The 26,576-nt window shown below is 45.6% G+C and overlaps 8 protein-coding genes across 8 annotated transcripts; 4 read left to right on the forward strand and 4 right to left on the reverse strand.

Moving 5' to 3' along the window:
• Positions 1-799: 799 nt before the first annotated feature.
• AOL_s00215g783 (uncharacterized protein) lies at positions 800-1,672 on the reverse strand (the record flags this gene model as incomplete). Its single annotated transcript, XM_011129985.1, has 1 exon — positions 800-1,672. The coding sequence occupies one exon, from the start codon at positions 1,670-1,672 to the stop codon at positions 800-802; it is 873 nt and encodes a 290-aa protein (XP_011128287.1).
• Positions 1,673-2,647: 975 nt separating this feature from the next.
• Positions 2,648-4,459, reverse strand: AOL_s00215g784 (uncharacterized protein; the record flags this gene model as incomplete). The annotated part of the gene is made up of 2 exons (XM_011129986.1): positions 2,648-4,179; positions 4,234-4,459. The coding sequence occupies 2 exons, from the start codon at positions 4,457-4,459 to the stop codon at positions 2,648-2,650; spliced, it is 1,758 nt and encodes a 585-aa protein (XP_011128288.1).
• A 1,371-nt stretch (positions 4,460-5,830) lies between these two features.
• On the forward strand, positions 5,831-6,208 carry AOL_s00215g785 (uncharacterized protein; the record flags this gene model as incomplete). The annotated part of the gene is made up of 1 exon (XM_011129987.1): positions 5,831-6,208. The coding sequence occupies one exon, from the start codon at positions 5,831-5,833 to the stop codon at positions 6,206-6,208; it is 378 nt and encodes a 125-aa protein (XP_011128289.1).
• Positions 6,209-7,540: 1,332 nt separating this feature from the next.
• Positions 7,541-8,422, forward strand: AOL_s00215g786 (uncharacterized protein; the record flags this gene model as incomplete). The annotated part of the gene is made up of 1 exon (XM_011129988.1): positions 7,541-8,422. One exon carries the CDS (start codon positions 7,541-7,543, stop codon positions 8,420-8,422), a length of 882 nt encoding a protein of 293 aa, XP_011128290.1.
• Positions 8,423-10,062: 1,640 nt separating this feature from the next.
• Positions 10,063-11,745, reverse strand: AOL_s00215g787 (uncharacterized protein; the record flags this gene model as incomplete). The annotated part of the gene is made up of 3 exons (XM_011129989.1): positions 10,063-10,883; positions 10,953-11,357; positions 11,445-11,745. The coding sequence occupies 3 exons, from the start codon at positions 11,743-11,745 to the stop codon at positions 10,063-10,065; spliced, it is 1,527 nt and encodes a 508-aa protein (XP_011128291.1).
• Positions 11,746-14,372: 2,627 nt separating this feature from the next.
• On the forward strand, positions 14,373-15,640 carry AOL_s00215g788 (uncharacterized protein; the record flags this gene model as incomplete). Its single annotated transcript, XM_011129990.1, has 5 exons — positions 14,373-14,460; positions 14,542-14,804; positions 14,875-15,268; positions 15,326-15,430; positions 15,504-15,640. 5 exons carry the CDS (start codon positions 14,373-14,375, stop codon positions 15,638-15,640), a joined length of 987 nt encoding a protein of 328 aa, XP_011128292.1.
• Positions 15,641-16,289: 649 nt separating this feature from the next.
• AOL_s00215g789 (uncharacterized protein) lies at positions 16,290-19,670 on the forward strand (the record flags this gene model as incomplete). Its single annotated transcript, XM_011129991.1, has 2 exons — positions 16,290-18,229; positions 18,281-19,670. The coding sequence occupies 2 exons, from the start codon at positions 16,290-16,292 to the stop codon at positions 19,668-19,670; spliced, it is 3,330 nt and encodes a 1,109-aa protein (XP_011128293.1).
• A 998-nt stretch (positions 19,671-20,668) lies between these two features.
• Positions 20,669-25,777, reverse strand: AOL_s00215g790 (uncharacterized protein; the record flags this gene model as incomplete). The annotated part of the gene is made up of 4 exons (XM_011129992.1): positions 20,669-23,823; positions 23,877-25,156; positions 25,261-25,384; positions 25,459-25,777. The coding sequence occupies 4 exons, from the start codon at positions 25,775-25,777 to the stop codon at positions 20,669-20,671; spliced, it is 4,878 nt and encodes a 1,625-aa protein (XP_011128294.1).
• Positions 25,778-26,576: the final 799 nt, after the last annotated feature.

Consider the following 26,576-nt stretch of genomic DNA (forward strand, 5'->3'; position numbering starts at 1 on the left):
TTTTATGAAGAAGATATCTAAGGTCAAGAGATGAGGAAATGAGATGTCAATATGGTTGATGTTGATGTTGATGAGATGGATGATGAGATCAGAAGAAGAAGGCTGAGAAAGCAGCGCTGTTCAGTTGAATTTTGTGCGGACAGGAACTTCTTGTAACAATTCTAGAGCTTTCCAGCAACCAACACGCCCCACTCAACACAAACGACGTTGGCCACGCGCTAACACTCGCTGCTAGTTATACTCTGCTGGTTATACTTCATTTATTATCTTGACGACATTGATATCTGTATCGTGTATTTCCTTATTACACTTTCTAATATATATAAATAACACTAGCCATTTCTGTGTTTTTCTGGCCTGGTCAAAGAAACTAAATCTGTTACAGGAATTATAATGAACATAATATGTAACATGTACATATACATGCAGGCAACCAGTTGAATTCAAGTGGCACAGCGAGTACTAGTACCATATTCTACTAAAGTACTCAATGAAGTATACATAGTATGAATAGAATATGATCTTACGTCTCCAATGGAGTATTTCGGTTAAGTATCAAGATTGATTGATCATTATTGCCGTTGTCGAGGAGTATATCACGCGCTCACAAGGAATCAGAATACCTACAAGTACCAAACTACAGATATTCTTCAGCATAGATACACGTATACGACGAGATAAAAATTATTCACCCGAAGAAGCCCGAGCTCCTTGTATAATTGTAGAATCGCTCCTAAAGTACATTCAAATGTAAAGAACAAGAAAGAAAATCATATCTAGCTATTGCACAAGCAGTAGCTTATTTGTCCGCCATATCAAAGAAAACAAACTCTGCTGCTCGGTCTCCTACACTCTCGAAGGTCAATTTACTGCCTTCCCCAGCCTCAATCTTGAGACCGTCACCTTCCTCGAGTACCTGTTCGGATCCATCTTCAGCGGTGACCTTTAACTTAGCACCTCCCTCCGGGGCACTCTCGGACTTCTTCCTGATACCGGAACTCATAACCAATTGTACAAGTCCCAATCTCTTTCTTCCATGGTCCAAGCCCTCTGCACCCGCCTTCTTGGTAAAAGTATGATTGACACTATCACCCTTCTCCTTAAGAATACTAGCAAAGAACTCCACATCAGCAGGAATAGGAATCAATTCCTCCTTTCCGTCCTGCTTGGGTACACTAGCAAGTTTATCTCCAAAGTTCTCTCTGGGGGAGATGATCTTCTTCAATAATCCAGCTTTGCTGTCTTCCGGGTGGTGTCGTGTGTAATAAGTAGGCTTTAACCTGGCCTCATCAGGTTTAACCCAGATCTGTAAAATTGAAGCATCCGATTTATTGCCAGCATACTCCGAGTGACTAATCCCTGTACCAGCAGACGTATATTGTACGTCTCCGCGCTTGAGAACCTCTACATTACCAAGGGAGTCCTTGTGAACAATCTCGCCTCGGGTAATATATGTAAAGATCTCGAATTCGCGGTGGTGATGGGTATCGAAACCCTTGGCACGGGCGATGTTGTCCTCGTTGATAACCCGTAGAGGTCCGTAGGACATATCTGCTGGGGAGTAGTAGTTTGCGAACGAGAAAGTGTGGTATGTGCGGAGCCAGCCGTGGTCGGCGTAGCCGCGGGAGGAGGAGAGACGGGGGATAAGCTTCAATGCTGTGGATTTCGACATTATTGCTTCGAGATGTGGATGAGGATGTGAAGCGTGAGGTAGGTACGAGTTTTAAAGTAAGTATATTTGTAAATTTAATTAATTAGATGTAATTAAATTGCAGGAGGAAATCGTAATTCTAAGGTTTGTATTGAATTCAGGTAGAATATCTGACTGGATTGTATTTATCTAGTAGATATCAATTGACTTGAAATGATCTGATGAACTTTTTAGAAACGAAATCGATCATGGAGGCTCCTTCGAGGTGAATTTATACTCGTTTCCTCGACCCCCGCGATGACGAGCTTCTGCAGCTTCGCATGCATTAGTCCGCATTTCAAATAGATGACCTAAAACTTAGATTTCAGATCTCGTTCAATCAAGAATATTCGATTACGGAAGACGTTAGTAAAGGAATTTAAGCTTCTTAAACATGGCTTAGTAGGTGGTATTTGGGTGGGTTGGTTAGGGTGGAGATTTGGTTCAGTAAGCCGCTAACGGGCTGAATAAGAACCTTTGCGGATGACAAAGGTGACAAAGGTGAATAATCCGGCTAAAGATGCCCGAGAAAAAGACAAACCTCGACTCAGATTGCCCGTTCACAGACTTAGAATGTAACAAGGTCAACACGGGCTAGGAAGCGCCCCATCAACACATCTGTCACTGGCTCGTTCCCAACCTTCTCTTCAGTTCGCTTTTAAATTCCGCAGATTTTTTTTTGCAATGGCTATTCAAGTTACGATAATATATTTCACTTAACCAAGTGATTTAAGTTGAAGGATATTAATAATAAAAATTTTGAGGTCAAAGAGAGTCATATATTAATTATCATGAATATCGTAAGGAAAGGCAACGCAAGCTATGCAATAGAATATAGAAAACTCAAGTAAACAAAAAGCAAAGAATATCCAATGCATTAATAAACCAAACACCAACGCTATGCTATGCTATATTATCCAAGTATGTTTATATCTTTGTTGTAATTTTTGTTCTTCACTATTCTTCTTCAGCAGGGATTTCCGCTGTGTTGGCCTCTGGCTCTTCGGTTGCTGGTACATCTGGTTGGCTGGTGACCTCCAGATAGCCCTCAGGAAGAGCAGCTGGAGGCAATTCAACTTTGGCTTTCTCCTCAGGATTGGCCTTAGTAGCACCCTCTGGAACCAACTTCTGAAGATCAGCGGGAGGCAGAATAGGAGCGGCGAAACAGTGCCCGGCAATTGGGACCTCGTGGCTCCAGAGCTTGAATGGAATGTCAAAACTAGTATCCTCAACACCAGCAGCTACAGTGATCTCGAACTCATCAACGAGACCGACCTTAAGACCACCAGATCGAAGCGACTCAAGGTCGTCTTGACCGGGGCAGGCATCATCGGGAAGGAGACCAGCTTGAATGATAGCCTTGTTAGATGCCTTGAAATCAGTGCGGACACCAACGCTCTTTCCAGCGATGACAAGACCGAGGGTGAGTCTAGCCTTAGCATAAAGAGCAGCAGATCCTTCGGCGTAGAGCTTATCAAGGGAGAAGCTTGGTGTAAATGTTGCACCCTCAAAGCCGGAAGACTTTGACTCGGTGATTGCGAGAGAGTGGACTTCAACACTGGCAGTGTCAGGGATACCCCATTCGAATCCGACACTGAAACCACCCTGTGCCTTAAGGCCTAGCTCGAATCCAGGGCCAACTTCAATAGTCCAACCGACGGAAAGAACATCGCTGATGGTAATGGGGCTACTAGCACCGGGGATTGCGATCAACTTTTCGATTTCGTAACCCTCGTCGAGATCGGCTTCAATATCGGTGGTAATCTTGATTTTACCGCCGAGTCCCTTAGGAGTACCACGAGCGACAACCTCACCAATGAGACCGTTTTCCATGCTGTATTCAGTATCCCACTGGATAGTACCAGTAGTGTAACAGCCAACACACTTAGATTCGACACGAACTTTGTCGCTTTCAAATGATCGCCAAAGGAGGATTTCGTTTTCTTTGTCGCCAGTACTAAGGTCGATATTGAAAGTACCACCAGCGAGGAGTTCTGCAGCGCTTTCGAGGAGCATACCGCTAGGGGTGTGTCGGAACAAAGTGAAAATAGTCTTGATGATAGTGTCGGCAGTATCACGCTTCACGAGCTCTCTTGGGAGTTCTGCAATACTGCGGGTGCCAAGCTTCATGTCATAGCTGGCAGCGGTTTCGTTCCAGGAGGTAGCTTGAGTAGAGAAGGTAGTAGTCAGAGCAGCTTCGTTGAAATCGACACCAACGACTTTGTATGGGTGGCGTTCAGCATCTGGGCCACAGCCGACATGGTTGGCGATCAAGTAGAAAAAGTCGGATTTGTTTTGGTTGACGTAATCCCAGTTTTCAATAGCACGTTCCATGGCCTCAGAAGATTTGAAAGCCACAGAGATCTGCTTGTTAGAATCCTCGCATTTGATGGAGGAGGTAAGGTCATCGAAAGACTCCAAAGCAAGAAGAGGATGGTCAGCCTCTGGCTTCTTGAGCTTCATATCAGCCACAGTCATGGAGCCGTCCTCTAAAAAGATTGTTAATATTCGTAAATGTCTCAACGGAAGATATGGATACATACTATTTGGGTAGGTCCATGTGAGCTGCATCTCGTCTTGGAGATCCAACTTGGACAGGTCATCCGCCCGCTTCTTCAAATGTGGGAAGAGGTGCTCGGCTCGGGTCGGCAGCATTTTCTCTGCCTTTCCGAGATTGACATTACCATTCTTCGTCAAGAGTGCCTGTGCTGGCAAACTGAACAATCCCACTGCCAATGAAGACAGTGAAAGAAGCTTTGCAGAGACCATTGTGAATAAAGGGGATTATTAAACCGAATAAAAAGTAGACAAAATATTTAAAAAATTAAGAATCGGGCCGCACAGCAGACACCAAATTAAGAACTGAAAGAAAGAAAAAAATTATAAGAACGAAAAAAATCCTGACCGGCAGGTAGATTGTTTCCAAGCTCAGCTTGTTATTCAAGAACCGGCTTGCTTTGATCGATGTTGATGATGATAATAAAATCGAGGAGGAGGCACACCCTAGATAGTTATATATACTTTCACACCTGCATGCTTCGTTTAGTTTTTCAAGCCTATCGCCCTACATATCGAAACTTTAAACTACATCAGCATGCATAAAATCCGCAATGCGATTCTCGAAATCGATCCCGCACCAGTTTAACGTTTCACAGGAGCAAAGCCCCAATCAATTTCGCAAAGCCATGACGACAAACCGAGACGCACACTACTCCACAGAAATAGCTTAATTCCGTGGATGCCCAGGCCAGACCGGCCCCCTAGCCTCAGACGAGAAAAATCTTCGTATTGCTTAGTCTCACATAAGCATTTCTTTCATTGTTCTCGAAGAAGCAATGTTCAAAATATCCATTATGGGGGAAAACTTCCATGGTTCCGAGCCAAGAGCCTCAAAGCATTTGAGGCTTTGATAGAAGTAGTTTAGTTCAGGTTCCTCGCATGAATATACACGGCCACATCTTGTTAGAGACACCATCTAGAAACTAATGGCGGCGTCCCTGCGTGCCGAACTAGAGCCGTGGAAGTAATAGTTCGGTTAGAATTGAATCAATGAAGTCGGAAGGGATTTTTAACCTTATCCGAATAGAAACCTGAAAACCTAGGCCTGGACATCACAGGCGAAAATACGGCTTCTAGAAGCCCTATCAAACGCGGAGGAATTACCCGTAGAACAGCGGCAGGAAAAGAAACGGTTGATCTCCGCACGCGCATGCGTTGTTTCTGTGGTATCAAGGGACTCTGCTTGGCAGTATCAATGGGCCTCATTGAGCCTTAGTGTGGTTTTCTGACTGCACTCTGCCACAGCGAAAAAATTCAACGGCGCTTCAACGTGAGACTCGACGTAGCAAAGGGATGTTCATACGCGCACACGACCGAATTGGCCTCACAGGGGACAGACTAAATTGGATTCTACTATTGAAAGTGTCGATAGTTTTGCTGAGGCAACATTGATATAAAATGGCTTCGAACTCAACCACCCCATGAATTTTTATCAGCATCATCAGTTCAATATCAATATCTCAAGTCTTCACTCGAATACACTCGCTACCGCATTTACAACTACATCTTAAGGCGGGCCCTTAGCTTTACTTCCTATACATAATTCATCTTTTCAAGATTATATTCCTTTAATTCCCCAAAATGAAGGTTTCAAGCATTTTCTTCGGCCTCACCGTCCTTCTTGCCACTGCTTCTGCCTCTCCTGCCATGCGACGAGCCGCCGCCGCCGCTGACCTTCGAGTTCGTCAAGACGACCAAGTCGCTGAAGTGGGAGCCCCAGTTCAGGGTGCTCCAACTACACCAGATGGCACTGCTATTACTGTCAAGTCGACTATCAAGGAAACAATCCTTGCCCAACTCCCAAGAATGCCAGACATTGAACCAGCGGTCGCCGACTTCCTACGAAACTTCCCTGATTCTGGATACGATCAAATTTCTAAGATGCAGGATCCGCAGTTGACTGAAGCGATTACTTCGCTTTTGTCAGGACAGGTCCCAGCTGGTGTTACCGTTGGCTAAGCGATTGATTCGATTCTTCATTCGCTTCCAAATAATGAACGCAACGAAGGATGTCGATGATATTTCGGCATATCACTTAATAGTCTATGATTCAAGCTCTATGATTTTAGTTTTTCTACTATATATATATTTTTCTTTCTTGTTTCCTTTTTGATTCTTTGCTGCCTTTTAAAACTCCCTGTCTGTATACAGTTGTATGGAATTTTGCGATATTGTTTCAACGTTTTCGCGTCGACATAGCCATAATCAAATAGAAAAGTTGCATTGCGATTTGCAGAAATCTCCACTACAAAAGATCTTAAGAATGGTTCTTAAAAGTGTATTACTGTTTCAAAAAAAATCCATCGTTTTACAGTGCGAATACCCAATCTCGATATACTATAAGGACATCAAAAATATGTAATATTAGCGTTCATATTTGTCCGATAATACAACAGTACAGACGTATTTTCAAAGGGTGACCCAGGTCCAACCAGAAGCAATCTCCAGACGTCTAGACCGTACAATTGAATACCAGTACTCCAGTAGAGATTCATGCATATGCCTTCATGATCATGATTCCCCCGAAAGCGAAAGATGGGGCCTGCAATCTGGTCGTACTGCGTCGAAATATTCAAAATTACAACACATCTTATATCGTCTGATTTCAAAAGAGGAAATGGCAGGGATGCGACTCGTACGACTCTCGGTAGAACCAAACAGGAAGGCATGAATGCAGGCCCACACCCACTTCAAAAGCCTCCCAGATTGTGGTACTACATGTCCGGGAAATATGCTGCCTGACCTGTGGCTTCCCATAGATGTTACATTTGATTCTCCGGCATCGGAGTTGATGCCTACTTCTTCTAACGTTATAACAAATAATTGCCACTACATGCATGTGGTTGCCTGTTTAGAATGACTCCTATGAGCTGATACCCTTGTGTGAATGTCAATCTGAGTATAAAAATACTAGCATATGCCCAAATATTAAATTTAAAGGCTCTCTTCTTCGCCTTCCACCGAATTATATATATTTGCTAAAAAGATTGGGAGTGGGATAAGATCGGTCTGGAATGCCGGGTATGCAAATTGGACGAATGGCAAGCGGGGTTTTTAAGCGAGGGGGCGTCGACAGCTTGCACCTATGGGAAACGGTCAGATATGTTCCGACATGATCACGAGAGCTCGAGAGTGAAATCGAATTGGCATTGATACTTAAGGATGGGTGGCTCCCTTGAAACTCTTTCGAGGTCTTTCGAAAATGGATAAACCGATAGCTCTACCCAGGAACTCCATCAGGGGCTATTCCGACCACTTGGTTCTGGTACCCGACCTAGTCCGCGATAGATAATGGCGACCTTAACGAACCTTCCATACGATATCAAACACTGCATTCTTCGCCGAGTCGACGAGCGGGGTGCCCTTCTTATGCTCATATCCACCTCAAGGGCATTCTACAACATCTTTACGCGACACAAAGAGGGTATTCTACACAACCTCTATCTCTCTGAAGCTCTGAGTTACAGCCCAGATTCAATAGTTTTCACATATTGTCGACGGAAGGTACCCACAATCGGTGATTTTACGACACTATCTGAAATATTACAAGGATATCAATTAGTTGGTCAAAGAGGGCTGCCAACCAGTTTTCTCGAATCTAAAAATGGAGAATATAATCCCCGACGGCAAGCTCAACAGTTAGTAAATGATTACCTTGGGATTCGAAAGATAGCTTTGGCACATCAATATGCTGTTAGGGCGGCGCGAAGGGAACCCGATCTAACGGCTTCGGAGCTTCACCGAATCACGCAAGCTATATACCGCGGATGGAGTTTACTTCTTTTACTCAACAAGGGGCTAGATTTGGAATTGGAATTGAGAGTAGCGAGTTCACCCTCTCATATGGACATGGTAGAACCTAGTGGTGAAGCCGACCGTTTCGACATCCAGATCGAAAAACTAATTGCCACCTGGGATATTTGGGACGTTCTGAGGATACAGTCGGTTATGGGAGAGAACATTAGGATTCTGCCGACTGGTCAAATAAACGCGAACGACTCTGGCGCATTCAATCAGTTTGAGGCGGATATTGAGAAATCAGGTTTAAAGGATATAGTGGAGAGGTGTTCGCAAGATGAGAAGGTAGTCTTGGTTTTCCCGATATACTCTATGGGTAGGGACACCTATTGGAAACAAATATGGACTACTCGACTAGGCAAATCGGAAGCATGAGACTAAATGAGATACTAATATCTGACTTCTAAATAGTAGACTCTTGCCCCCCCAACACAGCTTCATTTGCACTCTCAACGGAATTCACCCAGTATCTCCTTATCCACCACGATCCAACCGCTATAGCCGCGCTTTATACCTTTTTCCCTACCCCAGATGCCAAGACTGTCTACGATAGAATGGCTAAACACCTTTCTAGCGCGGTGGAAGGCTACCTACTATATAAAGCCTCGCGGAAGGGAATATACACACATACATCACTTGACACCCTTCAATATACGATCACAAGAATGCTTGGTTGGTACAGCCCCGTGATAGATGGTGTCGGATTTGGGGGCATGGAAGTCACAAGTATGAGACTACTGAATAAAGTCAGTTTGATGAGAGGGAAGATATTTGGGAAAGAAGCTAAACGTGTAGGGGCGCATTCGTGGATTCAATGGGCGAGGCTATCGGGATGCGTCTATGATGATGCAAGGCTAGAAGGGCGCGGATTGGAGTGGCCGGTTTTTGAAGGTTAAGCTGTTACTACTAGAAGCCAGGCTATATAGATGACAGCGCTTCTGATCAAAAATTCAAGGAGTCTCGTAATCGTCGGGGTCTTAAATTTTGTGATCTCGTAAATTCAATCAATTAAAATGGGAAAATGGGACGATGCAATGCTCTGTATATACTTATATAATTAAGTATATATGCAGTCATGAAAATAAAAGTTGAACACTAGGCTGAAGCCAGTGCGGATTTCCTGAACTACGATACCATACACCCCATAACTAATAGCTCCCTAGATCTAATACAAATCGATTAGCTTATCCATCTAAAAGTAACTCGGGCACACTTAGATTGTGACCAATTATATAATATTGACAGCCCGACATACATTGCATCGACAAAGGAAACGTACCCCTAACAACACGGATCAACCAGCCACCACGTTGCATCTTGATCGGCCTCGCTAAAACAGTAAAAAGGTTCGCCGAAGCCTAAAAAAAATGCAAAAAGAAAGAAGAGATGTGCTCGAACTAGGACTTGAACCTAGGACCTTCTCATCAACACCCAATCGACGGATCGATACGAGTGAGACGCTCTACCGCTGAGCTATACGAGCGAATCGGAAGTCTCAGCTGGTCTAGAGAAATATGAAGCTACTCTCCAAATTATCACAAGCGTGGATTCCAGAAGCCTGGCCTCATCTGATGTTAACATCAATTAATTGGTATTTAGTAGACTTAGCTTCAGAGTGTGATCTTCACTAAACTCAAGAACATGCACAATGTTTTAATTTTGTGATTATAACCAGTTATGGTTTGATATCTGGTCTATTTCATAGTTGGGAGACTGGTAGACAGGGGCTCGAGTAAGCCAGCTTTAAGTTAAGAAATCATTTAAATCATTTATATAAATGCAGTTAGGGAGTCGCACCTTTGAAATATTTGGTTCCCATATATTCGCCGAGTCTCGCGCGGAAAGTTTCGAGAGTGCTATACAAATATGGAGGGTGTATTTGATATCACATCAATAGTATGATTGATCCGCGTGGAAATCCATTTCAACTACTAGCATATGCTAAAACGAACGGAGAAACTGGTACATACTAGAAAGCGCTAACAAATGAAGAAAAACAAGTGATTGACTAGAAACTACTGGATTGGCCCCGCCTCACCATAGTTATTCCCCTCATCTAGTTCTTTCATAATTTCTGGCGGCACTAAACGTCTTTCCAAGCCCAAACAATGGTAATTTTGCGCCCATGTCGGGGGGATCTGGTACTCGCGAACTACCACGTCTCCCTTCACTTCATCTCTCGATCTCCATTCCCAGTAGAAATCATCCTTTGCCTGTCTTGCCGGAAGCTCAAATGTCTTCAATGCCCAAGGTTTATATTCTTTCTTTGGTGTTTTACCAAAGTAACCTTTCGTGTACCCGAGATCCTCGGGCTTTTTACAATTGAGGAGTCCCATACGGTAGCGTACGCAAGGATGAATAAACTCGTTGGTTCCCCAGAATTCTGACGCAGGGACCCCACGAATCCTGATCTTTTTCTCAGCCTCTGTTTTCTCGTGATTGTATCTTCCCGGCGTCCTCTCCTTCCATCCTCCCATAACACTTGGATAGTACGCAATCGACGCACTGTCTTCCAAGTTCCCTTCCGCCCAGATATACTTCTGCTGTTGATACGAGAGTACAAATCTTTCGATCTCTACTGCATCCCAGGTAAGGCGATGGCCCACTTGGTCTACCATCCAGGCGAGAGCAATATCGTCGACCGAAGTTTCGTCTAGGTTGACATCAGCACCAGTAACAGTACCGCCACCGATATGGCCATGGAAGCCTGGAAACCAGCATTGGATTAATCTTGCATTCCAGCCATGGTCTCCTTGTTGCTTATGATACCAAAGTGTCGGGGTAAAAGGTCCACGATATTCGTCCAGAGCAAGGGCATGAGCTGCCTTTTCGATATCTATTTCCAGCGAATCGTTTGTTAGCGTATCAAAATATCAAAATTGGAGCTAAGATGTGTTAATCATACTTGGGTGGAGCTCTGTGTCCCAAAACTGATAACCTTTATTCCATCCTGTCATACTAGAAATCCCACTTTCTGGAATTCCCAACGCCCCGACTGTGTCCCATACGCCAACAAAGGATATTTTGACGTCCTGGTAAAGAACGATATCTCCGTTTTGTTTAAACCAATCACTCAGCTGGAATACTTGACGGTCTTGTCTCTTCTTATATTCTCCATACATCTCTGGGAATTTGGTCATTTCGCCGGGTGGGATGATACCGACGTCCATTACGAGGCCCGCAAGAGCTCGGGCTGTATATGCACCACGGGAGAAACCAAAAAGAAGTATCTCATCATCCTCGGCGTAGTTGTTGCAAATAAAATTATATGCAGTACAAACGTTTTCGTCGAGACCGAATCCCATGCCGCCTGCAAATGTGAGTTTAGAGTCCGTCAGCATTGAGGTGAACCAATAAATAAATATTCAAACGATTCAAAGTTTGAGTCTGAGCTCACCCTGTAGTCTTTTGTCAACGAAAGAGACATCCCCAGTTCCAACGCCGCTCTGATAATAGATGATTTGTGTAACCGGAGTAGTTTCCGTTTCACCTTTGTCGTTGGTAAAGGCTTTCTCCCCTTCGCTGGAGATGAGACGACTGATTCGGGCGACGTTTGAAGGCATGTTGACTGTCCCCTTGTCGGCTGAGAACCAAGTTCCATCGCAGCAGACTACTAGGCGTTTCTTGATCTTGTTGACTTTTCTTGTGATATCTACCAGGCCATTGGAAGGGCCAGATAGATATGTAGAGGCCGCCATTATAGGAAATTAACGAAAGTGTATCCTTTGTTCGAGTGTCTTCGGAATTATAGGGCCACAAGCAACCTAGATTAAGGGCTACTGGATACTTCCTTGGGGCTTCACAGGCCGACTTGAGGAATTATGAATAATTTATGCCAAACACTCGCGAAAAAGATTTAAAACAAAAATAGTGTAGCTGAAGTGAGCTTGAGAACGTTAAATGTGAACGCAAATATATATAATATAATAAGATGCAAAAGCACACGTTCTCAGGAATAGGTCGTTTTGCACATGCTTTTATAATTTCTCTTCTAACATTCTAACACCTTTTGAGTTACCCCTCCAGGCATACGTATAGCTCAGAGGCCGTTGACCGTTAATGCAGCCGCATGCCATAATTTGTTCCAGGGATCTTTGATATTATTTGTACAAGTTAACCGCATATGGAAAGTACCGTGAATCAACGGAATAGCACAAGGAGCTGTTACCCTAGAGTAAGGCTGAATATAGATGGGTAAACGGCCGGGGAGTGAAGAGATATCACCGCTTCCCAACGGGATACGTGTCTTGGGGTACATACATATCTACTCAGCTGCAGGAATTTCGTTAACGTGGAGTACTGCAGTCGCAATCGGGATTTGCATTGAGATTCTTTGTGAGGTGGTCGACATGGTCAACAAGTGCAAGCCAGATATATTGCAGGGTCCCCAAATTGCAACAAAGTGCTATGTTGATCATTAAGCCTCGAGGCTCAGAAAAACTGTAAAGTGCTGCCAGGGCTATTCATTCGGTGGGGAACTCGTATACGCGTAGCTGTGGAAATCTGTTTCGGGGAGATTTAGGAGTTACCTTCAGCACCGGTCTAACAACTAGACTAGGAGTTATCTATGATCAGTCTCGGTTGCTCCCAATATGATAATTGAAAGAAAATTAAGTTGTGAAGATGGCACGCTATAACGCTAACAGCCAATAGATTACGTAATTACCAAGCTTTGTCGACTCTAGAATCACACAGTTTGGCTCCACTGCTCAAACAAATTTGTAGATAATCGTATATGTCGACTTCTTGTGGTATATATTTTACCTTTATGTGATCGATATCGTGAGAGCTAGTTGGGCACATGCATATGTATACGGAGGCCTGGCATCTTCGCTTACATCTCACTAACTAGCTTATAGCTACCCTTGTCTCGTCGCCAGACTCCTCAACTGTAGCTACCCACCCTCCGAGTAATTATTTCACGCTCCCTAAAATTTAAAACTCATGAGAAGGGCTTTGTGAGTTAGTACCTTCGTATAAATTTTCGTCTATCCTGATATACCATTCGACTCGAGTACGTATATATATTATAGTATGAGTAATGACGACAACCCAGGCCCCCGTCAAGTACCAATGATTTGAGCATGTAATCCGTAACTCGGACATATATGAGATAACAGATTGTACAGATAAACTTGATTACTATTCGCTCAATTGATCAATGACATGTAGAGGGGCTTTTATCAAAAACAAAAAAAAAAAAAAAAGAAGCGATGCGGCCAAGGGAAGTTAACACGATGCATGGTGCGAGCGGGGTAAGTACATACATTGGCGCTTTACAATTCAGTCGATAGAGAGATGCGAAACTTGGAAATCTTCAGGTACATTGGGGGCCTAGCGACAAAACTACAGGCCTACAGGGCATTCGTATCTTTTTTCCCTCTAGGTGACGTCAGCTGGCCATACTGCTGAGGGTTTGGAGGATATTTGTGACGTAGTTCCCATATGCAAACCAGTATCCGTATATATTTAATCATATGGGCGACTTGATGGGCAACTGTGTTGCGCACATATTAATATTGAAACTGGATTGCATTGAGGGCCCGGGCTCTGATTCAGACATTGTGGGAATTAAATCGAATCGATATGGTTGTAATATTCTATATTCAAAGTCCGGGAACCCTTTGTCATATTGCAGTACTGGAAAGTCCAGTTGTGGCGGCACGTATTCTTGATTTACGGCCTTAAGCTTTGTGGTAATTTGCTCCCGACCAGTACCCAACAACTGGAATTTACGGCTTTTATGTCACTTTAAACGCTAGACGGGAGGGGTTTTCGGACTAGGCGAACGGAGTTGCGTTACATAAGTCCTTAGTACCATCCTAGCGGCGGAGTATGTAAGGATTTAAGACCGCGAACCACGACGAAGGTGGTGATTGCTACCGCGAACGGGAAGCGCGAACATGGGTGGATTTATGCGGTTCAAATATCCGGAGGATAGTATACGATGACGAAAACCATATGCCTAACGCTGGCTGGCTGCGTTGGAGACAGAACCATACTGGGTACAACGAGACCAGTACGTACCTCAGCTAGGCTTTTAGAGGCAGACCAAAAAACTACCCAGCTCTAGAGATAGATTTTATGTTTAATATTCTAGCATGCAAACGGGTGTATATAAAGCCATTGCCCCCTCAATTGTGGGATCGGAACTAACTATTATCATTATTCACTGCAATAAACCTGTTACTTACGGACTTATCTATTATAAACAAAGTATCTCTGCTATTAATTTTCTAGGTCAATCGATAAAAAAAATATAATTTCTATAATATTTTTTTTTTGGCATTTTGCGTTTCCCATATACATCAATCCACCATTTAAAATGTCTTTCTCTAGAGCCGACTATAGCAAATCCACCAATGCTGACGATGTCGCCCAGTTCCTCCACGATGAAATTGTAGGAAAGACGGGTATGAGCTTCCAATAAGTTCCCCGAAGAAGTTAATACGCCAAAAGCGCCTGACTGATCACATTTATATATATATATATAGTCGTAATCACTGGGGTGTCGCCATCGAACCTTGGGTCGGAATTTGCATACGCAATCAGTACACATTCGCCCAAGTTAATCGTTATTGCAGGTCGTAACGTTGAGAAACTTGAGGAGGTTGTCAAAACCATCAACTCGAAAGCCCCAGACGTTCCCGTCCGATATGTTCAACTTGACCTTTCGTCCCTAGAGGCTGCAAAGAAGGCGGGCCAAGAGGTTGCAGGGTGGGAAGATGTAGAAATCATTGACACACTTGTCAACAATGTAATTTTCTCTTGTTCTTCTAAATCCTCAGGGCCTTTAGAGAAATTAACAACCATATGATTTTATGTAGGCCGGCATCATGGCCACACCGTACAAAAAGACTGTCGATGGCTTCGAGTCTCAATTCGCTGTCAACCACTTAGCTCATTACGTCTGGACCGCCCAAGTTTTCCCTAAGATTCTCGCATCGGCAGCACAAGGGCGTTCCCCGCGCATTGTGAATGTCTCTTCGAACGGCCACAAAGTCCACGATATCAACTGGGAATCCCTCGACTTCAACGATGGCAAGAACTATGACATGTGGGATGCCTACGGACAGAGTAAAACTGCAAATGTTTTATTCAGTGTAGGGCTTGCTGAGAAGTTCGGAAGTAAGGGAATATACAGTTACTCTTTGCACCCGGGAATGTGCGGAGAGACGCACTTGGGTCTTCATATTCCCATGGATGATATTTATGAATTCTGTAAGCAATCCCATCCTGAGATGCTATAAGCTGCATTAGTACTAATATCAAGCGCAGTGGCTTCTGGGAAGGCCCCCGAGCCAGGAATCGATGTTTCCATGAAGACTTTGCAACAATGTTCCTCTACTCACGTAGTCGCTGCTTTCGATCCAGAACTTAAGCGTAAGTATTCCTTTTCACATTATGTGCATGCGAATTTCGTGGTTGAGTTATACCATGCTAATTTATTCCATAGCCCATAATGGATTGTATCTAGCTGATTGTCAGATTGGGGACGTGACTCGCAGGAAGGACTATGCTGTGAATAAGGATAGCGCCAAAAAACTCTGGGAGATTACGGAGCAATTGACTGGTGTTCAGTTCCAGGAGTAAAGATTCACACATGTTAAGGAAGCCGCACTCATTGGCCGGTATTTGACAAGAGTCGCTTTACATATCGTTAGAGCTCTGATGGTTGGTTTGCATGTCGAGGATCAAATCTTGATGCTTTCGTTAATGTTATGCATACTATGTTATGTTGCCAGTCTGTTCGTTTAATTTATGTTCCGACCCGCTTGTGTACTTCGAGCTTTGGGAGTCAATTTAATAGCTTCCTGACAGATAGCATCGTATTGAAGCCGCACTTTTAGGTATTTAGTCTTAGTGTAATCCCTTCCAAAGCCCTAGTCATGGAAAGGGAAATATTTGAAATGTTCTTCCTGTTGATATCATGATTCTTAGCTCAGCTGTGCCAGCGCTGAGCCGCGTTGGACGTTGTAATCCAGAGCGCCAAGAGTGTTTTCGGAGCCATATCACCAAGGGAACCAACTTCACGCGAACCCTGACCTGGAGTGGACGAATTCGTTCAAACTCCATCGACAGCTCCAAATACATCCGCGACCCCCCCCCCCCGCCTGACCCCTGATAGGCCCCTACCAACTTCAACTGACGACGCGAGCTCATAGTTTTCAGGGGCGATACTTTACTCTCAAGAATGAAATTGCCAAACGCATAGCAGGCGTCGAACCTACCTTGTACCAAAATGCCTTCTCGGCCCGCCATGGCGGATTCACCACCAAAGGCCAAAGCAATGTCCCATCAAAGGCGACGGTTTTCTATTTACCAGCGAGGTCAAGAAGTCACAGTTGGCCCATTAGGCTTTGATGTGCCGATCAACGGTGACAAAACCGCCTTCCCATCAGATGAGGTCGACGAGGAAGATCGTCTTAGTGGGGTAGAGTACCCGAGCTCGGACGACTACGAAAGGGAAGTGAAAAGGCGCAGGATTGAGAGAAACGCTAGAGATTATCTTTGTGGTCGGAGACTGAACCTCTATTCGACAACATTGAGGGGTCCGCTAGAAAAGAGTTATTGGGGACAAAAGGCCAAGGTTGTCGGAACTCCGCTGGAAATCGTAGCTGAAGGGTTGAAAAAGGATGTAATACGGGGGCAGCGTCGGAGGTCGGAGGCTCTAGCAGATATACGTTCTTTGACAACGTCTCCCAAAGTCCCCATTCGAAGGGACAAGGGCCATCGAATTACTCTCTCTCAAAAACTCTTGTCCCAACAGCGAAACGAAGAGCCATCCATAGTCGATAGCCAGCCGTCGATAGGGGTCACTTCCACACCGATACATTACCCATCAAGCCCGCTACAAACTTCTAAAAATGCTACACCTGAAACAGGGAAGTCAGCTCGTTTGTTATTGGCGACCGCCGATTCAGTGAGGACGACCAAAGTACGCTTGAATAAGCACTCGCAGGAAGAATCCATTGTTCCAGCTACATCGCCAAGAAACAAGCCAAATCAGTTTACGCAAATGTCCTCTCAGAGTAGTTTTATAGATCTCACGGGTGGGGGCGAGGCATCCGGGCTACTATTGGACGACGCTACCGTATTTGATAGCGATTATACTTCTCCATTGGTCCAGAAATTAAAACCTCAGGCAAAGACCCAAATTAATGGCAAATCTATTGCTAAGAACAAAGTGGAAAGAACCCGGAGTCGCTCTGCGGAAGCAGGAGCATCTGAATTGCGTTCAAGCCAAATACAAGGACATAGTACCCTCAATATTGACCTGGACAGACTCGGTCAAATCAGCAAAGAGTTAGGGATAGATGACAGTGGGCTCTTGGACGATACTACGAACTTCTTCCGGAATGAAATCGGGCCGAGACACGGACGTGATCAATCACCTGCAACCACCCTAAAGATTTCACTGCCAAAGTTTGGTACGCGGAATAGTCATAAAGGTCAAGCTCCTACAAGCCCAACGGCGGATGCTGCTCTTAGAAAGGCCTTGAAACCCGCGCCTGTTCATAGGAGGCGGAGCGACCTCGGCCACAGTGTTTCTATGAACGACATGATTGCACGAACAGCTGCATCTTCTAAAATCCTGCGTCGTCCGAAGCAACGGTCGTGCGAAGATCAAGGAGTTCAAGATCCAACCCCTCACAAACTTACTTCCAGTTTACCTTTGAAGAACTGCGATAAAAGCTCGCCCCCTGTTGAGGAGCAACACGTAGGTACTGCTCAGAGGGAGCAGCCACCGGGTTTGATGAACGCTTTGGCCCTCGAAGAGATTCCAGACAAACCAGGAGAAGCAGGAGATGAGGATGAGGATACGGATATGGTTCCTGAGAGCCCTATCGAAAAATCCATGTCTAGTGAACCTATGCCAGGGCTGCCGGAGACAGTAACCCAGCCTCCAATGAGATTATCTCAGATGCCAACACCTTTACCACCCAGCCCACTTGCTCTCCTCAGTCATACCAAACAAGCGACGCCAAATATCCCGGAAACTGTGGTGGAAGAAGCCATTGAAAAACCGCCTGTGGATGTCGCTGTTAAAGAGAATGAGCCTACTTTTCGTCCCGGCCCTAGGCCGAAAAAGTTTGGAACAAAGGCTAAGCTGGGCAGATTGACAGCGCTCAAAAATAGTAGCGTGGAGGAGGAGAAACCTCAAGTTTCTCTCCATGATAGGTAAATTCTTTCCTCGATGTTAAATTTACCATTGCTCTAACGAATCAATAGGAAAATTGCGACGCCCGTCTCCCGGCTCCGCCAAAAGATGGCGGAATTCTCACCCATTTCCCCCATGCCAATGATCAATGACGTATCGCCAATGGCGGAATCCCAGCCGACGCGTGAAATCCATAAATCTGGCATTAGACTACAGGAAAGATTGAAAGACGGACAGCACAAAAGATCCTCACAATTGAGCTCGCCCCCGCCGTCTAGTCCACCGGAGGCTCGAGCTCCTGCAGTAACAACAGTTCCATCCGAAGAGAGCTATGTAGAGGTCCCTGCCACTTCCAAGGAAGCAACTACTGCTGAACCCTCGCCGACGACAGATAACCCGGAAATAATCGCTTCAGGTGCTCCTCCTAGCCCACCCCAAGAACCTCGAGAAGCTGAGGAGGAGGAATCGACTCTTGAGATTTCAAGTAGTCGTTACCGAAAGATCGAAGAGTCTTTAAATAACGGTGTTTCTGAAGCTATTCCTTTGGCTCTCGTTGAAGAGACTATTAGCCATATTTCAGCAACGCATCCCGAATCGTCTGCAGGTATCGCGGATGCTAATGAAACCGAAGTATCTCTTAACCTTAACAAGGAAATATCAGAAAACCCTCCGGTCGATATAACCGAGAAGATTCTCGAATCGGTTCCTTCAACGGCTATTCCGCCGATAGACAATGATCCTGTAGGCCCCGGGGCCCCGGGTTTAGCACCAATAGAATCTTCCCCAAAACAAGTTCTCCCAACTGTCCCCAGGACACCTCCTGCCGGTACCCAAACCAGTCATGTTTCGATTCCGGAGAGCTTTAAGAAGGCGATCGCTGCCCCAATAAATTATAGATTTACTTCTCCTGCTGCACCACTACCACCACCTTTTCTTCCAAGCACTGGCTTCACACCAATAAACACAGAACAAGTCTTATCTAGCCCTGGATCAACAAAAATAATCAGCCCAGCGTCCAGTCGGGTTGACCTTACTCTAGGACCATTCTTTACTACAGAGAACGACATTGAATTTACCCCCTTTCGTGCCATACGATCTCCCGAGCAACCCAAAAAAACCCGTACGCAAAGCCGCAGTAGCATTGGCGACGCTATCGGCGTTGAAGGCACAGAGCCAATCAGCCCATTTACTTTTAGTCAATTTATGAAACCAGTTGAAAGTCAGTATCAAGTCAGCCCAGCGAAGGTGACCGGTGTTGCAGCTTTGGTAGATGATAAACCGTCAAGTTATGATTTGGAGAATGTTTTAGGAGGTGTCGAGGACTTTTTGATGAGCGATGTGTACGATGTGGATGAAGAAGCGAAGAGATTATCTGAAAACCCTAGTTTTGGGGAGAGCGGAGGAAATACAAAGAGCCCTCAGAAGGAAGATTCAAAGAGGAAGAGTCAGAGAAGATACTAAACGTGAGCATTTTAAGAAGGACAGCTTGGGTTGGGTTTGCGCCGCTGGACAGACATACAGTCCAAACCAGGTGGGTTAATCTCATGCATTTTCCTCGATTGTTTTGGAAGCGTTGCATACTTGCTGCTTTTGGCGTTTTCGGGGGGTGTTTGAATTTCGGTACATTGATATAGTGGTTGGCGTACGGTCTTCTTTCATTTCTATTATGTTTTCTAAGCTAGCTCTCCTAGCACTGTGTATCAATGGATACCATAAACAAGATGTGGATATTAAATGCTGCTTTAGAAAGCAGAAATTAGCATGAAAATATTTCAGATATGGAACTATCCTTGTTCGAAGACATGATGCTAAAAATGTTGGATGCTTAGGCACGTAGTAATATTGAACTAAATTTATAAAATGTATTGCCTATAGCCTATAGACAGGAGACTTGCCCTGGACAGCTATAATGCCGTATCGCAACGGCCAAGTGTACAAGCTTACAATATATATATATAGTAGTAGTTTATGGATGAAAGAGATGAAAAGCCTCACGCGCAAAGGAGTCCTGGATTCCAAAAATCAATCTCGCGTGTATACATGTAAAACCATTCAACCAAAGAAAATTAATGTTCAACCATACTATGCTATCCATTGGAGAAAGAAATCGCCAGCCAAAAAAAGAAAAAGAGGGCCCAAAACATGATTGATACCATATCAGGGAAAGAAGCCAAGTTAAAACCAAAAGAAGAAAAAAAAGGCAAGAAGGTGGACTATGAAGTGCGGTACAGGTATATAAACTATATAATTGGATGGCGATGCAACGTCGATATCAGTGACAAAGGAAAATTGCGCTCTTGTGCTACGCGTGTAGACTCGCTGAACTGCATTGCAGCCGCTAAATTGTGTCGCTGGAGGGTTAGATATAAAAAGGAAAATCCAAATATATAAAACGATATATGAGAAGAGGCTAAATGAATGCGATAATCTTAGATAGTTACGAAAAACTCAAATGAGAGTCAGATCTTTTGTCCCATGGGTGTAGCTCTTCCCGCCTTTGGTGGAGGAGCAGCCTCGACAGGAGCACCACCGTCATCCATGACCACACCCTCGAGGCCAACAGTAATCATATCATCGCCACCCGGTCCGGTGTGCATTCGCAGCGCCTGTTTTCCAGGGGATATCATGGGACCACCGTTACCTTGGATGCTGACAGTTTGGGTTCTGATGTCGTCTGACTTTGGCGCAGCGGGTTTACGAGCTAGGCCAGTGGTTGCTCGCATATTTCCAGCAAATGCAGGATGAGTTGGAAGATCAGCTGGGAGACCCATTGGGGATTGCGGGATCGCTGGAAGGGTGTTAAGCTTCGCGCGAAGGATTTGAGGGTGCGATGGTTTACGGTCGTTGTCAAGGATGGAATTTTTCCGCTCTGGTGGTGGAGATGTGTTCTTTGCGGCAGCGGCTGCAGCGGCAAGAGCTGGAAGGTCGTAGTCGTGACGATCATAGTCAGGAACTGGGGAAGTAGCCTTGGCGATATTGGCAACTGCGGAGGTAGGAAGTGGAGGTTCATTTCTAGAAACTGAGGGAGCGCGTCTGTGGCCGCCGGAAGGAGTAGTAGTTCGGGATGGTGGCTTATTGTTGAGAGCGCTTAGGGGAGTCTTCGAACGAGGTGGTCCAGCTCGACTCGCTGAACGAGAAGGAGGTTGTTGTATTTCATACTCAGACTCAGCTTCGATAGCATACCTCTGAGCAGGGCGGATTTGGTTTCGCGAGGGTTGTCTTTGAGGTGCCCTGAAGTCATCCGCTTCCGACTCAGTAAATTCTTCGTGTTGGCGGGGGGCTGGCGTCTTCTTCCGATGGCGAGGTAGCTCCTCTTCGTCCTCCTCGGTAAATTCTTCGTAGCGAGGGCGAGGGGTTTTATTGGTATTCCTGGATGCACCTCTCTGTGGAGGGGACATCGCCCTATCAGCTTCATAGGCTCGGGGCTTGGGAGTACGATTCTGTGTTCTCGAAAGAACCCTTCGCGGGGCGTATTCCTCTTCTTCATCCTCCTCAGTTTCCTCCCTGTACCTCGCGGGGGTCCTCGCTTGGTTTCGAGAAGGAACTCTAGCAGGTGGTGCACGATGGCCATTCCTAGAAGCGACGCGTGGGGTCCGATTCTGCGTCCTCGATGGTACCCTGCCGACTGGAGGTCGTGTGGAGGTCCGTTGGTTGTAATATCTTTCATCAACTTCGGATACTTCGGATACCTCTGAAGTATCATAGCCACCATACGCTTTCCTTGGTGCAGGCTTGCTCCTCTCCTCTTCACTGTACTCTTCCTCGGTGGTGAAATCCACAGGCTGGTGCTGTTGCCTGGGTTTGGCGCGAATAGTACCTCCTTTGGTCTGCTCAGGAGATTTAACTCTGCGAACACCTCCACGGGAGTTGTTATCGGTATCCCTCTGCCTGGTAATGCTACGAGCCCTTTGGAGTCTAACATTCTCCATCTCCTGCTCAAGTCTCTCCAAGCTGCGACGTCTAGCTTCGAGGTTCCTTTCAGCTTCTTCCTGGGCAGAATCATCATCGTCATCATAGGAATCTTCAGCAAAGCTCTGATCCCTCTCAGACTCTTGTCTGCGGTGGTGGGATTGCTGTTGATGCCGACTATTACTATTGTTATTGTTGACCGTGTTTCGTCTCACCGGTTGAACAGAACTCTGGGTCCTGATATCATAATCCTCTTCGGGGGAGTCATCATAGCGACGAGTTTGGGGAGCAGGAGCCTGTGGAGGTGGTGACTTTTGGATAGGCTTAGAAGCTTGGGAGAGCGAGGCCTTCCTGGTTGGCATTGGTGGTGGTGGTGGGATCTCATCCTCCTCCGGAACCTCAACCTCATGAAGTTTGCTCACAGATCTGTTTGCCTGGTGTAAGGGGCCCTTGGGGTGTGTTCTAATCAACTCGGGACTAGGTTCAGAAGCAAGAACGTCATGGAATGAAGATAGTTGGATATGGAGGCCTGGAGGCTTGCGCTGAGAAAGTGCGCTTCCCGTCCTTTGTGGAACGGCTAAACCGCCGTCCTGAGCTGGACTAGCAACCCTAGATGGGCCATAGTTTGAAACAGCCATTGACGGAGCAGGACTAGGGCTTGCCATCCGTTCAGGGCCAGGACTTTCGATCCTTTGTGGTAGCTGTGACCCAGTGATTGTTGGTCTCGGGCTAGCAGTTCGATCAACAATCGAAGGAGGTTTTGGTGAAATCGTGCGCACAGGAAGATTGTTAGTATTGTGCATCGAAAGTGCAGGGCTGCCAACTCTTCCTGGTGCTGGGAAACCAGGACTAGCAACTCTCTGGAGAGCGGGAGTACCAATTCTGCCATCTACAGGGGTAGTATTGATAGGTCCGGAAATAATCATTTCCTTCTTATCAACTGCTTCCGCACCGGTCAGGGTAACATCTGTGTTAATCCTGCTAGGTTGAGGCTGATTTCGCTGATCGTCGATGGGCCTGTTCCATGGCATGTCCATGATATTTGCTTCATTAGAATTGGTATGCTTCTTTTCTTTGTCTTTATCTCCAAACCCAAACAGACGGGCAGCTGTATTGCGCACAGAGGATCCGACTCTTGGAGAAATTGGACGCTCCGGTTTTGAAAGGACGTTTTGTGCTTTCTGTGGAGATGTGGGCGACTTTATACTTCCAGATAGCGAAGATTTTCTAGAGTGGTTTCCGGTTGTTGGAGCCGGCGTTGGAACCGGATCAGGGATATTTTCTGTGATAGCAAAGCATCTCATGGCTAGTGACCCCTCATTGTTCTCCGCTGCATGTTCTCCCCATTTCCTGACTAATATAGAGAGCCTCCTCCATTCTTTGTACATCAGGGCAGTCAGGAGAACTGCTTCCATATACTTTTTATTGCTGACATAGTGCTCAATAGCTTGGTCTCGCTCTCCAATCATCAGGAAACACATGACAGCATTGTGAACATCGCCTTTCTGGATGAGTCTCATGATAAAGACTCGAACCGTCTGTTGCCAGGATTTCTGACCACCCATTGCTGACAAGGCGATGAACAGCCAATCGCTTGGTACCAAAGTTTCTGATCCCATCAAAACATTGAGAGCGTTCGCATCAAGGTCATGAAGCCAAAGTCGGAGCATAAGCGATTGTAGAGACCGCGCGGGATGCTGGGCAACTATATCTTGTTAGAAACCTTGACACTCATAGATTGCGAAGGACTGAACTTACTTTCTTCTCTAATTAGAGCTTCTGCATCACCCTCGAATCCAAAAACAGACGAAAACATCTCCCTTCTTCTCTCATCGTCATATCTTGCGCGATCAGTGTGCATTGGTGTTCTATATGTGATACCAGCAAGCTTATCTTTCAAGTTGGGGAAAAGCTCAAGCTGTCCAACAGGAGGGACCATGTACAACTGCTCGTCATAGAAATCACCATTGGAAGGTGGCAAGCCAGGAGTTGGTAGCGGGTCGCCATTCACATTGCGCTGCGCATATGGAACTGGTTGCAAAGCATCCGATGGGGCTTTTGGTGTGATTGGAGACATGCCAATTTCCTGAGAGAGAGGATGGAACCTTCTCGGGGTGGCCATATCATCAAATCCTCTTGGAGAGGCCAATGAAGTTGTGTCGCTAGCTCCTGTGCCTGACGTATATGATTTAATAGAAGAAGCAACTGACGCGGATTTTTGATGATGGCTAATTCCAGTGCCTGAAGATTGCATAGAATCAGACCTCGCCATGTTACTGGATTTCAGGTGCGACTTTTCCAGTTCCTCCAACATCTCAAGTTCATGGGCAATTTGGCCGAGGGGGGTTCTTGTTTCGTCCCTCTTCATAGCTGCAATTGCTCGAGCATCCTGAGAAAACTTGGAGGCTTTACTGTCAGATCTTTCCATAGCCACTGACCTCTGGCTCTCCGTTCGCTCCATCTCTGTCTTCCTATTGCTGTTTGGCCTCGAATTGTCATGAGAAACCGACATTGGAGGAGAAGGCGGCGCATTGGCCGGTAGATGTTGAACATTAGCTACCATCTGCGGAGGATACAGATTGTACTGCTGCACATTCTGGTGTCTGTCGATAGTGAACATAAGGCCCTTTGGTCCATATACAGACAGAGCCAAGACGTTCGATTTGCTCATAACAGACTCCCATGCCACTTTCTTCGTCCTGACATCCCATATTGAAGTATCATAATCCGAATATTGCAAAATGCGTCCGTTTCTTGACCATGCCATCCAGTTCCTGCGGCTTGGATATGCATCTGGTTTCTTTAAAACACGGACCACTCTCGCAACCTCGCCTCCATCGATGGGCTTTGCAATACTCCAGACTTTAAGATCACCATCATTTGATTGGGTAGCCAACATGTCCGACTTCTGTCTTGACGATGAACCATGCCATGCTAGCACTGTTACCGGGAACGAAGAGGCGTTCCCGTTTGCTAGAGTATGGTGAATGACAAATGTCGGCATGAGAGTGGCTATAATTACTGTACCATTTTGATAACTATATATCAAACGATTCCAGTTAGTATTCGAGATAATTTTTGAATTGACAAAAACGATATAATATAAGTAGAAAGAGGGGGGTAATGGAATGAGGTCGCATACCCAATAGCAAAAAACTTAGAATCCGCGGATGGTGCCAGCGCACATATTGGCATCTGAAACGTCCGGCAAGAGACAGCCTCTGACCGAACAGGGTCGAACAAGATGATGTTGCCCATATTGTCACCTAGAAATCACCATCCTGGTAAGCCCCCTGCTCGAGTTATTTATCATAGTTGCAGGTATGAATGTGTTGCCTACCAAGGGCGATAGTTCCATTTCTCAGGAATGTGGCCACCCGAATCTCTTCATACGCTGTAAACCTGGAGATTTCCTCTCCCGATCCTGAATCCCAAACCACCGCCTCTTTTGAGACGTCCAAACTTATCACCTGACCATCACCAGTTTCAGCACTGGTATCGGCAGCAATTAATGTAATATCGGCGGCGTGTGCTTCGAATCGACGTTCAAGCTGAAGGGTATCGTGCTTCACGCAGGCAATTGACGAGCCCTGTGCGAATATGAATAAGGATGCTGTGCTCGCGCAAGGAGCCAGGCTCATAAGTGGCTTGTCTGCCATTCTGTCTGAATTGACCTCTTTCACGGTGACTCGAGATCTATTTTGTGGAAGGAAGGGATAAGGACGATATTGGTGTCTGTCGAACTATAAATCGAGGAATCCTATCTCATTCTCTGACAAACAGTGTTAGGCCTTATTCGATCGTGTGAGGTCTGGTCTGGCCACGGCAAAGAATGCCTCGCAGATTACAGAAAGGAATTAAAAGATGGTCGGAGCGAAGATGAAATATTGTGGGGCCAAGGAAAGCTATATATACGAACCGGACCGGTATTCTCTTAGCATCCAATTAATGCTTGCTTCCAGCAAAAGGAACGGAACTCGTGGCCACCTGAATTAATCGAATCGGCTCTTTCAACACTGTAGTTGGCCTGAGGTAGTCGAAGGACAGCTAACAAATCCCTGCGAAATTGTCGTCAGGTCGGCAGCCAACGATCCAGGTCTGAACCTGACAGCTTACACAGGCTAAACGTGTGCAGCTGATGTTTGTCCAACACGATTATGCAGGTTGAGAGTGCAGACGAAAATAGTACCACCTGGAATATTTTCGCCTGGCTCGAGATCTTTCTTAAGGGCACCCTTTTCCTACTTGCGAGTTTGGTTGTGCCTGCTTCCCGGGTTTAGGCGATGGTATGTCCAGCTGCGCGGAGCTCAATGCGGCAATGTTCGCAAATTATATACGAGCCTTGTTCGGGACTTCTCACCACTCAGGATTCAATATTCAACGGAATCGGTAAAAGGGATTCAGACTAATTAATACCCAAGTTAAAGATACCCAGTCCAGGAGATCGACATGCAACAG

This window comes from Orbilia oligospora (assembly GCF_000225545.1).
Source record: "Orbilia oligospora ATCC 24927 unplaced genomic scaffold scaffold00215, whole genome shotgun sequence".
NCBI lineage: Eukaryota > Fungi > Ascomycota > Orbiliomycetes > Orbiliales > Orbiliaceae > Orbilia > Orbilia oligospora.